This window comes from Chiloscyllium punctatum, chromosome 8 (assembly GCF_047496795.1).
Source record: "Chiloscyllium punctatum isolate Juve2018m chromosome 8, sChiPun1.3, whole genome shotgun sequence".
NCBI classification, from domain to species: domain Eukaryota; kingdom Metazoa; phylum Chordata; class Chondrichthyes; order Orectolobiformes; family Hemiscylliidae; genus Chiloscyllium; species Chiloscyllium punctatum.
The window spans coordinates 129,087,692-129,100,729 of NC_092746.1; the positions used below are offsets into that span (position 1 = coordinate 129,087,692).

The 13,038-nt window shown below is 48.8% G+C and overlaps 2 protein-coding genes across 3 annotated transcripts in view; one reads left to right on the forward strand and one right to left on the reverse strand.

Moving 5' to 3' along the window:
• Positions 1–8,335, reverse strand: part of oplah (5-oxoprolinase, ATP-hydrolysing) — a 58,967-nt gene extending 50,632 nt beyond the window's left edge. The window contains exons 1-6 of one of the 2 annotated variants that reach the window (XM_072576483.1): positions 8,230–8,335; positions 7,115–7,233; positions 5,530–5,724; positions 4,803–4,994; positions 1,012–1,126; positions 76–199 (exon numbers count right to left, since the gene is read on the reverse strand). In XM_072576483.1, coding sequence (XP_072432584.1) covers positions 76–199; positions 1,012–1,126; positions 4,803–4,994; positions 5,530–5,697 — 599 coding nt within the window. In that variant the 5' untranslated portion in view covers positions 5,698–5,724; positions 7,115–7,233; positions 8,230–8,335. Of the gene's footprint in view, positions 1–75; positions 200–1,011; positions 1,127–4,802; positions 4,995–5,529; positions 5,725–7,114; positions 7,234–8,212 lie in introns of both variants that reach the window. The other variant, XM_072576484.1, reaches the window with a different exon arrangement.
• A 626-nt stretch (positions 8,336–8,961) lies between these two features.
• Positions 8,962–13,038, forward strand: exosc4 (exosome component 4). The gene is made up of 3 exons (XM_072576488.1): positions 8,962–9,172; positions 10,818–11,024; positions 12,600–13,038. The coding sequence occupies exons 1-3, from the start codon at positions 9,002–9,004 to the stop codon at positions 12,957–12,959; spliced, it is 738 nt and encodes a 245-aa protein (XP_072432589.1). The 5' UTR covers positions 8,962–9,001; the 3' UTR covers positions 12,960–13,038.

Genomic DNA, 13,038 nt, shown 5'->3' on the forward strand with positions numbered 1-13,038 from the left:
ATGGCTAACAGGGAATGTTCTAGAACAAGCAGCAAGGAGGGTTAAGGGCTGTGTTGTTAATGCCACGTGTCTTACATGTAGGAATGGAGCAGGACCACTGCCAGGCTCTGGATGCCCCTCAATAGGATTCCCATCAGCTGCCCTTTCAGCTGTGACATGTTCACGGCTTTCCAAACCTCTACGCGCTCCCCTGTGGCTCCTGCAACAATACAAAGAAGCTTTCAAGTAATCTTTCAAGATGTCCGCTCTACAAACTCACTCCCAAAAGAAGAAATGTTTGGATTTATCAAACCATGTTTTCAATGCAACGCAATGTCGTAAAGTGCTCCCTCGACTAGAGGTGTTAAAAACATAAAAACATAGACTTCTCCACCTGTCTATCTTTCCTTCACTGTGCATTGGGCATTAATGAGTGGTGCAATTACCATCAGTGATGCAGAAGAGCTTGGAGCTAAAACAATGCAGAGATTTTGGGGTTGGAGAAGGCTATTGAGACAAGGGGAGTGCAAGGCAACTGTATGTCTGTAAGGAAGGAAACGAGTTTTAAAATCTCACTGGGAGCCAGAGTAAGAGTGCGAGTAAGGAGCTGACAAATGAACAGGACTCAGTCGGATTTACAACAACGGCAGTAAGTTTCTGATGACCATGAGGTTCCAGAGAGTGGAAGATGGGAGACCAGAGTTGGGTTAGAAAAGTTAAACCAAGGTGTAACAAAGACTTGGATGAAGATTTCAGCAGCTGAAGAACTGAGGGTGTGCCAGAGATGCCTGGTATCATGGAGATGGAAAGAGGCAGTCTCATGACGGAGTGAGTATAGGATTCAAAAACTCATCTCAGTGAGGCAAAACAACAAGCGTCAGGAACTCTGAGGGATGGAGTGTGAGAGATATCAAACCCTGAAGATTAAGATGTGGTTCTTGGTGAATCTCCTGTTTTATTGATAGATGGTCACAGTGAGCTGTTAAATTCTATGATTTATTCTCGATAAGCAGAGACATGGACACCACCTACCCAGTCCTGTCTCCAGGCCAGGCTGCTTAGGCAGCTGGCAGCCATCCTGCTGCAGAACTACTCGCTCATCAACTTCGATTACCTCTTCGTATAATACCTCCGGCATCACAATCTCCTACAGGAGGGAGAGAGAGGCAGGGTATGAGAGAGCATGCAGAGAAGGCAGAGGCAGGCAACAAGGAGAGAAAAAAAATCAGAGTGAGAAACCATGCATCTGGAGGGAACGGAATGTAGAAGGGAAAAAAGAGAAAGAGAGAATATGAGCATTAGTGTAAAAGGAGTTGTAGGACAGAGAGGGAGAGGCATTCTTCTCCGGGAGGTTAGTGTGTGTGTGTGTGTGTGTGTGAGAGAGAGAAAGAATGTGTGTGTTTATGCGAGAGAGATAAAACATAAATGTGCATGTGTTTGTGTGAGAGAGTGTGTGCATGTGTTTATATTTGACAGAGAGAGAGAATGCGTGCGTATGTTTCTGTGTGTGAGAGAATGTGTGTGCATGTGTTTGTGAGTCCGTGTGAGAGAGAGAGAGAGAGAGAGAGAGAGAGATTGTGTGTGTGCGTGTGTGTGAGAGAGAGAGGGAGAGAGTGTGTGTGTGTTTTTTTTATTTATTCATTTTTTTTGTGGGATGGGAGCAATGCTGGCTGGGCCCAGCATTTATTGGCCTGTCCCTAGCTGCCCTTGAACCACTACAGTCCATGTGCTATAGGTTGACCTACAATGACCTGAAGGACGGAATTTCAGATTTTGACCCAGCGACAGTGAAGGAACGGCAATATATTTACAAGTCAGGATGGTTAGTGGCTTGGCGGGGAACTTGAAGGGGATGGTGTTCCCATGTATCTGCTGCCCTTGTCCTTCCAGATGGAAGTGGTTGTTGGTTTGGAAGGCGCTGTCTGAGAATCTTTGGTGTGTAAAGGGAAGAGTAAGAGAAAGAGAGAGAATGTGCAAAAAGGGGAGGAGAGGGAGACAGGCACACAGGGAGGGAGAGATAGAGCTAGTGACTGCATGATGAAGACCATTCAGTAAATATTCCTATTTTCCTTTCCTCCAATTAAACCAGCAGAGCTCCATGTTAAACTTCATCCATCACTGCCCTGCCCAGGCCACAGGGATGTCCACCAGCTGGAGAGTGTTCCACATCACTTTTTGTTGTTGCATGAAGTCATCATATTAAGTGCCGATCTCACTGGGTAGCAGCGGATCTTTCCTGGAGCTTAGGAACCAGGACTGGAAGGATTAAAGTTCAAAGGTGAAGAAAGGTGGGATGGGGTAGTGGGGGTGGGGCACTATGGAAGGGGGGAGGAGGGTGGGATGGGGTAGTAAAGGGGCACTATGGAAGGGGAGAGAAGGGTGGGATGGGGGTGGTGAGGTGGGGGGCACTGTGGAAGAGGGGAGGAGGGTGGGATGGGGGTGGTGAGGGGAGGGGCACTGTGGAAGGGGGGAGGAGGGTGGGATGGGGGTGGTGAGGGGAGGGGCACTGTGGAAGGGGGGAGGAGGGTGGGATGAGGTAGTGGGGGAGGACTATGGAAAGAGGGAGGAGGGTGGGATGGGGGCACTGTGGAAGGATGGAGGAGGGTAGGATGGAGGAGGGTGGGATGGGGGTGGTGAGGTGGGGGGCACAATGGAAGGGGGTGGGAGATCAAAGGCAGGAGCAGCGAGATGGCTTTCAATTGCACTTTCTGATTCCGAGTCCCTTGCTCAGAAACTTGGTGCAGGATTGATCCTTCTTGCACTAACTGCCTCTTTCAGGAAATGCAGTGGCAGTGGGGTGGGAAAGCAGTCCACAGTGTGCCAATAAAATTCCAGCTACTGCATCAGGATACCACTTTGGAAAACATAATCTCAAAACTCATGAGCAATGACCTCCATTGCACCTGCCCGTCTGGGTGAAAGTTAAATCCCTGTGCAGCTCACGGTCCCAGGATAGGCTTCTGACGTTTCTCAAACAGCATCACAGGAGTCAGGAGAACTGCTCCAAGAACATGACATCCCCCCCACCCCAGCCAACCACAGGATCCTGTTTCCCTTTGTTGCTTTTGAATTCCAGGTCTCCCTTGCGGCTAGCCTCTTCCACTGCCGGAATTATGAATAAAATGGAAATTGCTAGAGAAACTCAGCAGGTCATAGAGATGTACAACACAGAAACAGACCCTTCGGTCCAACTTGTCCATGCTGACCAGATATCCCAACCTAATCTAGTCCCATTTGCCAGCACTTGGCCCATATCCCTGTAAACCCTTCCTATTCAGATACCCAACCAGATGCCTTTTAAATGCTGTAAGTGTACCAGCCTCCACTTCCTCTGGCAGATCAATACGTACACACACCATCCTTTGCATGAAAACGTTGCCCCTTAGGTCCCTTTTATATCTTTCCCCTCTCACCTTAAACCTATGCCCTTTAGTTCTATACTCCCCCACCCCAGTGAAATTACTTTGTCTATCCTATCCACGCCCCTCATGATTTTATAAACCTCTATAAGCTCCCCCCTCAGCCTCCAACACTCCAGGGAAAACAGCCCCAGCCTGTTCAACCTCTCCCTATAGCTCAAACCTCCAACCCTGGCAACATCTTTGTAAATCTTTTCTGAACCCTTTCAAGTTTCACAACATCCTTCCTACAGCATGGAAACCAGAGTGGCACACAAAGATCAGGCAGAGAGAAAGAGAGGGAGAGATGAAGAATAGATGTTAACTGCATGAAACAGATTAACTACTGAATGCAAATAAGACAATGGAGACAGGGTGAGTGAGGGATTATCATATTAAAGAGAATTCATGCTCTGAAGTTGCTGAACTCGATGTTGAATCCTGAGGCTGTAAAGTGCTAAAGCTGAAAGTGAGGTGCTGTACCTCCAGCTGTTGTAACAACATGGGCTTTGTAGACAGGCAGGAGACTGGGAGAACACAGCAAGTCAGGCAGCATCAGGAGGTGCAGAAGTCAACATTTTCAGGTGTAACCCTTCTTCAGGATTCGGGGTGGGTGTAGGGGGAGCTGCAGATAAAAGGGGTGGTGGGGGCAGGGTGGTGAAGTGAGGATAGGTGAAGTCAGATAGAGAGTATGACCTAGTTGGTCAATAGGAGGAATAGGTCCAGTTGGTGGCAAGGAAGAGTGGGAGGGAGGGGGAGTAGCAGGGAAGGGAGTTAGGGGATGGGATAGGAGGTTATTTGAAATTGGAGAACTCAATGTTAAGTCCTCCAGGCTGTAGGCTGCCCAGGCGGAAAATGAGGCATTGTTCCTCCGATTTGTGGTTTGGTTCGTTGTAGCAATGGACGAGGCCAAGGTTGGTCATGTCGGAAAGGGAGTGGGAAGGGGAATTAAAGTGGGCGGTGACTGGGAGGTGGTTTATCACAATAGTTACCAAACTTACCCCAGCACCATTCCTTCAGCACCTGTCCTTTCTGAAGACTCAAACATTTGGAACATTGAGCTCCCAGTCCTGCTCAGCCTTAAGTCAGTTCTCTGCTAGTGCGTCAGGTTATTTGAACTGAACCTGTGCTTCTGAATCTCCTGCTTAATCCCTTAAACTACATATTTTTTCAGAGAACTCGGACATAGTTAACGGCTTCTAAAATGAAACCTGAATGTCCTGATTTCACACACCTCAAATAAATCATCCCCATTTGCTCTGTGGATAACAATCCCAGCTTTTCCAGCCTCTCTTCTGCTCACTGATCTTATGCCGGGAAATCTCTATTGCTCCTTATCCAAGGGTATGACAATGGAAAGTGTTGTACCTAAAAAGAGACACAAAACTCCAGCTGTGGCTAAAAGAGTGATTTGTGAAGGTTTACCAGGTCGAATATCTTCGGCCGGGACTGGTTACCAATGTGCAGCAAGTCCTTGAACCCTTTGGTGATCACCAGTGCGACTCGCTCTCCCTTTCGCTCCAGCAGTGCGTTTGTGGCGACGGTCGTTCCCATCCGGATCCAGTCGATCCTGGATGTGTCAATCAGACGATCCCGAGGCAGCTGCATCCCTGTCTCCTGTCACAGGCACACACAGAAAGCTGAATCAGTGGGAGACACTGCTGTGCACACTCTCCCTATAGGACAGCCTAATGCTAGAGTGTTCAACACCCCTCTTTCAGAAAGCCAGTGGGAGCAATGCCACTGGGTCCACTGCCCATTCTTCAGCAATGTTCTGTGCATGATGTCACAGGTCTCCCTCAATGAAATCAGTGTAATTCTGTTAGGAATGACACAGGGGTCTCTTCCTCCTGCAGTGATTTGTGCACAAAGCCACTCTCTTCTAATGATTTCCTGAGACAATCCATGAGTTCTTCTTTTCCAAATATTGGAGGATAAAACCCGAACCCACCTTAACACACCATCATAAGCTTTAATTTTATTCGATACAAACATGCGCCTTGAAATCTAATGACACTATTTTCAGTCTGTTCCTTTGTACATAAGCATAAGCGAAGCTCCAGTTAATTTCCGACACATCCATTCAAACACACACAACTAACATACAATTAATAAAGATGTCCCCATGCCTATAGAGTGCACAGAGATTTACCTCCTCTAGTATTCTCCTGATACCCTCGGTGGGAGCATCTTGGTAATTGGCTGGGTCCTCAGAGAGCAGCTTCATGACACGAATTTTGCCCCCCGGACACCGGCTGAAGATATCGGTGAAAGTTCCACCGCGATCGATAGCAAACTGAAACTTCTCCGGTTGCACCATGGCTCAGGGCTGCAATTCAGGGTGTGGCTGTCAGGGAGAGACGGAAAAGCATGTTGGCATGGAAACCACCTTCATCTGTCTCCTTCACTTCAACTCAGTGCCAGTTACTGCACATTGCTCGGAGGCTGACTGCTGTTGGGTTAAGAGAACTCACTGGGCTGCGACGTGCACTGAGGAGGTTTCCATTTCACTGCAAACTTCAGTGTGTCAATGGGGACTTTGTACTTCAGGTCTCCGTTCAGAGACTTAAGCAAAAATTCCAGGCTCCCAATGCAGTATTGAGGGTGTGCTGTATGGTCAGTGTGTCAGTGCTGAGGGAGTACTGCACTGTTGGAGGGTCAGTGCTGAAGGAAGTGCCACACTGTGGGAGGGTCAGTGCTGAAGGGAGTGTCACACTGTCAAGGGGTCAATGGTGAGGGAGTGTCACACTGTCGTAGGGTCAGTGCTGAGGGAGCATTGCGCTGTCAAGGGGTCAGTGCTGAGGGAGTGTTGTACTTTTGGAGGGTCAGTGTTGAGGGAGCACTGCACGATCAGAGGGTCAGTGCTGAAGGAGCGCTGCAATGTCAGAGGGTCAGTGCTGAGGGAGTACCACCCTGTTGGAGGTTCCATGCTGAGGGAGTGCCACACTGTCGGCGGGTCAGTGCTGAGGGAGTGCCGTACAGAATGGGGGTCAGTGGTGAGGGAGTGTTACACTCTCAGAGGGTCAGTGGTGAGGGAGTATCACACTGTCGGAGGGTCAGTGCTGAGGGAGTGCTGCATTATCAGAGAGTCAGTGCTGAGACAGTGCCGAACTATCAGAGGGTCAATGCTGAGGGAGTGCCACACTGTTGGAGGGTCAGTGCTGAGGGAGTGCCAAACTGTTGGAAGATCACAGGTAGACATAAAAGATCATAGCACTTTTGAAACAAGAGTGAAGGAGGTCCCCACAGGCTCTGGTACCTATGTTTATCCCTTATCACAGACCCAACACTGATTTGTTCACTCCCACACTATTGTCTGTGCCTGTTTGCTGTGCATTAATTAATTCCCTTATATCCGACATTCCAACAGTGACTAGACTTAAAAAAATACTTTAGTAAAACACTTTAGGATATTCTGAGAAAGTTAACAACACTGTCAAATTGCCAGTTATCTTTTTGAGTAATTGTAAATGATAGATCTGCTCTAAAAAATACCAGAGTTAATCTTGCTAATTTTAAACTTGCAGACCCTCTTGCCACCCTGACGTTGTTAATATATAATAAACTTCTGCAAATCAAAGTGTGTGTTTATGAATCTTTGTTAATCTGTGAACTTTGTTCTGTAGCTCAGTTCCAAACCTTACCACACTGTAATTTCAAAGTGGCAGGAACTTGTTCAGTGTGATAATAAAAGCTGGAAGGCCAATTCTGTTGAACACAAATTGATACAGACTCACCTGAGGCACATGTAGTAACAATGAATAAATCAGCATCCACACTCCCAATGACCCCCTGATCATCCAGTGCCACCTAGCTGTGCTGGAAAGCTTTAGAAATTCCTTCAAAGTTCAATTATCTTAAAAGCAACAAAAGGAAAGCCACCAGTTAGAATTATTTTAAACAGGTAAGTGTGTGGTTTCCAGATAGGGCAAGAATTATGGGGCAGTGGGCACAACAGGGTATCTGACCACCCTCCTTAGTCCTGCTCCAATTCAATACCCTTCCCGTTAGTATATCCACAAATCCCCTGCCCATTTGATCCTGTCAGTTTAACCCCAATCCCATCAGTCTAATGCCCTGAACCCCTCAGTCTAACCCCAATCCCATCAGTGGAATGCCCTGAACCCCTCAGTCTAACCCCAATCCCATCAGTCTAATGCCCTGAACCCCTCAGTCTAACCCCAATCTCATCCTTTAATGCCCTGAACCCCTCAATCTAACCCCAATCCCATCAGTCTAATGCCCTGAACCCCTCAGTCTAACCCCAATCCCGTCAGTCTAATGCCCTGAACCCCTCAGTTTAACCCCAATCCCATCAGTCTAATGCCCTGAACCCTTGTCAGTCTAACCCTTATCCATCTAAACCAGTGTAACTCCAAAGCTCATTAGTTAAAACCCCCCAAACCCCAGTCAATCCAGCTCCCCCTCTTCTAACCCTGACTACCCCCCCATCAGCCCCCCTCAATGATCCCTGACAGACTAATCCCCCTGTCAGTCTCACTGACTTGACCCCCTGACACTCCATCACCCCCCACCCTGTCAGCCTAACCCATGTGATCCCCTGACAGACTCACCCCACAAACCTGTCAGCCTAACTCACTAGATCCCCTGACAGACTCCCCCCCCACCCCCCCCAATACCTGTCAGTCTAACCCCCCCCATACCTGTCAGCCTAACTCACTAGATCCCCTGACAGACTCCCCCCCCCCCCCCCCCCATCCATACCTGTCAGCCTAACTCACTAGATCCCCTGACAGACTCCCCCCACCCCCCCCAATACCTGTCAGTCTAACCCCCCCCCCCCAATACCTGTCAGTCTAACCCCCCCCCAATACCTGTCAGTCTAACTCACTCGGACGCCTCTCTCCTCTTTCTCCCCGTGCCCCGAAGCGGAGACCGTTGCACGGCGAGGCCACGCCCACTCCCAACTTCCACCAACCACAAACGGCGGGGCTCGTCCGCATCGTCCAATCATCAATGCCGACACTTTCTGGCCACTCGGACACGGAGGGCGTCAACTCGCTGGCCAATCACGAGAGGGCGGTGCGCGAATTGGTGCAGTGGCTTCCAATCAGCGGACGGGCGCGCCGCCCGCCGGTCGGACGCCACTCTGATTGGCGGGCGCCCCGGCCAATGCGCATGTGGTGCCAACTGATCTAATATCCTGCATTCGGATTGGTCCTCACACCGGGGTAAACACAATGACTGCAGATGCTGGAAACCAGGTTCAGGATTAGAGTGGTGCTGGAAGAGCACAGCAGTTTCAGGCAGCATCCGAGGAGGGTCGCTGGACCTGAAACGTTAACTTTGATTTCCCCTCCTCATAGACCTGGTTTGCCAGCAACTTCTGTTTTTGTACATGGCCAAATTGATTGGGAACGATACAGAATAAATCAATAATAAATAGTCATGATAGAATTGAGACATGAGCGGCATTTCCTGAGAGGTCACGGGGTCATTTATTAAGACAGAAACACAAGACCTTTGTTCATCCTCTCGCCTGATCCTAGAATTCCCAGGATGCAGCGGTGCGATCACTCGTGGGGGACGATGGGAGTTGTAGTCCGCTGTCGCAAGGGTCTCTGGGAGGTGCAGTCCATTTCTGGTGTGAGCGGACCGACAAGATGGCGGGGATGGAGTTGTTCTCTGATCAGGGATACCGCGTGGACGGCAGGAAGCCCACCGAACTGCGGAAGATTCAGGCCAGAATGGGAGTGTTCGCCCAGGCCGACGGCTCGGCTTATATTGAGCAGGGGAACACCAAGGCGCTGGCGGTGGTTTACGGTCCGCATGAGGTAAGTACCCGGTGCGCATGTGCAGGCACGGCACGTTAATATGTACAGAGTAAAGCTTCCTCTACACTGTCCCCCATCAAACCCTCCCAGGACAGGGACAGCACGGGGTTAGATACAGAGTAAAGTTCCCTCTACACTGTCCCCCCATCAAACCCTCCCAGGACAGGGACAGCACGGGGTTAGATACAGAGTAAAGCTCCCTCTACACTGTCCCCTCCATCAAACACTCCCAGGACAGGGACAGCACAGGGTTAGATACAGAGTAAAGCTCCCTCTACACTGTCCCCCATCAAACACTCCCAGGACAGGGACAGCACAGGGTTAGATACAGAGTAAAGCTCCCTCTACACTGTCCCCCATCAAACACCCTCAGGACAGGGACAGCACGGGGTTAGATACAGAGTAAAGTTCCCTCTACACTGTCCCCCATCAAACACCCTCAGGACAGGGACAGCACGGGGTTAGATACAGAGTAAAGCTCCCTCTACACTGTGCCCCATCAAACACTCCCAGGACAGGGACAGCACAGGGTTAGATACAGAGTAAAGTTCCCTCTACACTGTCCCCCATCAAACACTCCCAGGACAGGGACAGCACGGGGTTAGATACAGAGTAAAGCTTCCTCTACACTGTCCCCCATCAAACACTCCCAGGACAGGGACAGCATGGGGTTAGATACAGAGTAAAGCTCCCTCTACACTGTCCCCCATCAAACACTCCCAGGACAGGGACAGCACAGGGTTAGATACAGAGTAAAGCTCCCTCTACACTGTCCCCCATCAAATACTCCCAGGACAGGGACAGCACGGGGTTTGATACAGAGTAAAGCTCCCTCTAGACTGTCCCCATCAAACACTCCCAGGACAGGGACAGCACAGGGTTAGATACAGAGTAAAGCTCCCTCTACACTGTCCCCCCATCACACACTCCCAGGACAGGGTCGGCACAGGGTTAGATACAGAGTAAAGCTCCCTCTACACTGTCCCCCATCAAACCCTCCCAGGACAGGGACAGGACGGGGTTAGATACAGAGTAAAGCTCCCTCTACACTGTCCCCATCAAACACTCCCAGGACAGGGACAGCATAGGGTTAGATTCAGAGTAAAGCTCCCTCTACACTGTCCCCCCATCAAACACCCCCAGGACAGGGACAGCACAGGGTTAGATACAGAGTAAAGCTCCCTCTACACTGTCCCCCCATCAAACACCCCCAGGACAGGGACAGCACAGGGTTAGATACAGAGTAAAGCTCCCTCTACACTGTCCCCATCAAACACTCCCAGGACAGGGACAGCACAGGGTTAGATACAGAGTAAAGCTCCCTCTAGACTGTCCCCATCAAACACTCCCAGGACAGGGACAGCACGGGTTAGATACAGAGTAAAGCTCCCTCTACACCTTGCCCATCAATCACTCCCAGGGAAAAGATGGGGACAGCAAGTTGTTAGATACAGAGTAAACTGTCCCGCATCAATCACTCTTAGGACAGGGTTAGATACAGAGCAAAGTTCCTCTACACTGTCCCCATCAAACACTCCCAGGACAAAGACAACATGGGCTTAGATACAGAGTAAAGCTCTCTCTATGCTGTCCCTGCCTTTGTTTCTGTTGTGAATGATAGTAATTGCAGTTTCCTGTGTTTCAGGTTCGTGGTGCTCGCAGTAAAGCCCTACATGACAAAGCAATGGTAAACTGTCAATACAGCATGGCAACCTTCAGCACAGGCGAGCGTAAGAGGAGACCCCATGGAGACCGCAAGTCGTCTGAGATGACCTTGCACCTGAAACAGACATTTGAAGCTGCCATTTTGACACAGCTTTACCCACGTTCCCAGATTGACATTTACGTGCAGGTATTGTATTTAGAGCCAGAAACTGGCCTTTAGCTCTGACCTTCACTCCCCTGTCTGGCCTCTGTCCCTGAGTCAGGCACTGAACCAGAGTCCCCCTATATCCCATCCCAATTATCCTTTACTTTGTACATCCTGTCTTGTTTGGTGGTCAGCCTCAACCCATTTGAACAGAAACTCTCTTGTCTCATGGGAGTTTCTGGAACAAGGGGACGGAGTCCTAAATATTGAGGATGAAGTCAGGAAGTGCTTCCTCCCATAAGGGCGAGTGGAAATCTCGAACTGTCTCATCTATAGATGTGGCTGTGCAGGTGGCTTGTAATCTTGAAGACTGGTAGAGAGACATGTAATGTAGGAAGTTTCTGCTTTCAGAGCCCTCTCTGCCATTGTCAAAATCCTCTTGACCAATGACAACATGAAGTTACTTGTGGTGCCAAGATAGCAGTTGCCACCTTGCCCAATTGTATTTGAAAGTTAGTTTTCATTCCTTCTAAGTACAAACATTTTTTTCCGAAAACACTGATGGCTGTGACCCCACTGACAAATAATCCATGTTTGTCGAAGGCTAGTTACTCCCGTAACACAGTTAAACGAGGTCTCAAGCTAGACAGGAAATACTAAGAACACCATTTCGAAAGGACCCCATTTTCCAACAATTCCAGAATTTAAGGATTCCTTGAAGATTACCACCAGTAGATCCATTATCTCTGTAGCTACCACCTTCATTACCCTAGGATGTTCAAGGGACTTATCGGTCTTTCACCTTGTTAATTCCCCTTGCACTTTTCCAATAATGATAGTTATTGTATTTATTTCCTCTCCTCCTTTTGCCCTTTGAACATACAGGAATTTTGCAATGCTATCAATGTCTTCTATTGGGAAGACTAATGTAAAGTACTATATTTATTCAGCTCCTCTGCCCTCTCCTGGTTCCCCATTATTGTTTACCCAACCTCGTTCTTGAAGAAGCCTGTGTTCACTTTGTCTTCTCTCTTCCTTTTATATAATTAAAAAAGCTCTTGCTGTCTATTTTGATATTACTAGCTTTCCAAAATTTTTTTTTTCCCTCCTCTATTGCTGGTTTTAAAAACTTACCCAATCCTCTTGCTCATCACTAATCTTTGCCACACTGATTTGTTTTTTCTTTCAATTTGATAATATCTTCAACTTCCCTGGTGAACCATGGTTGGCTTATCCCCTTCCTAGAATCCTTCAATCTCTCATGAATATATCTATGTTGCGAATCCTGAATGATTTTCTTAAACATCTATCATTGTTCATCACTGCCTTTTCTGATTATTTATGTATAAGGTTATCAAAGGATGAATAACAAAGTTTAAAGTTGAGGTACAGATTAGGTGAGATCTAACTGAATAGCAGAACAGACTGGAGGGCTGAATGTTCCCGTGTCACAGTTTTGGGAAGTTCAATGGCTTCTTTCCTTTCTGGATAATTGCCGTTCAATAATATGTTGGTGTTTGACGTCAGGAGTTGCTAGATGACCACCTCCCCTCTACTTTGCCAGCTCTGAAAATCTGAGACCTGTGCTCACCTCCTGCTTTGTTCTCCCCTCCACAGATCTTGCAGGCAGACGGTGGCAACTATTGCGCTTGTGTTAATGCAGCAACACTGGCTGTGATCGACGCAGGAATCCCCATGCGGGACTACGTATGTGCCTGCTCCACAGGCTTTGTCGAGGACACCCCCTTAGTAGACCTCAGCTACATCGAAGAGTCAGCTGGGGGTCCCCAGGTGGCCCTGGCTCTGCTCCCCAAGTCGCAGCAGATTGCTTTGCTGGAAATGAACTCGAGGCTGCATGAGGACCACCTGGAGAAAGTGGTGGACGCAGCGGCAAAAGCATGTGGGGATGTGTACGCCGTGTTGGACCGTGTGGTCAGGGAGCACGTGCAGGAAGTAACCACGCTGGTGGGGGAGTGACTCTCCCGGAGAGACAGACTGTTCCATCTTTTGTATGACATGTGCAAAGTTTCCCCTCAATAAAAGCATTCTTTTCTTT

Excerpts from the sequence above, each read along its gene's own strand:
- exosc4 (XM_072576488.1), top strand. The coding sequence starts at position 9,002 with ATGGCGGGGATGGAGTTGTTCTCTGATCAGGGATACCGCGTGGACGGC. Across the intron at positions 9,173-10,817 it reads TGGTTTACGGTCCGCATGAG|GTTCGTGGTGCTCGCAGTAA; the intron begins GTAAGTACCCGG and ends CCTGTGTTTCAG. Across the intron at positions 11,025-12,599 it reads AGATTGACATTTACGTGCAG|ATCTTGCAGGCAGACGGTGG; the intron begins GTATTGTATTTA and ends TCCCCTCCACAG.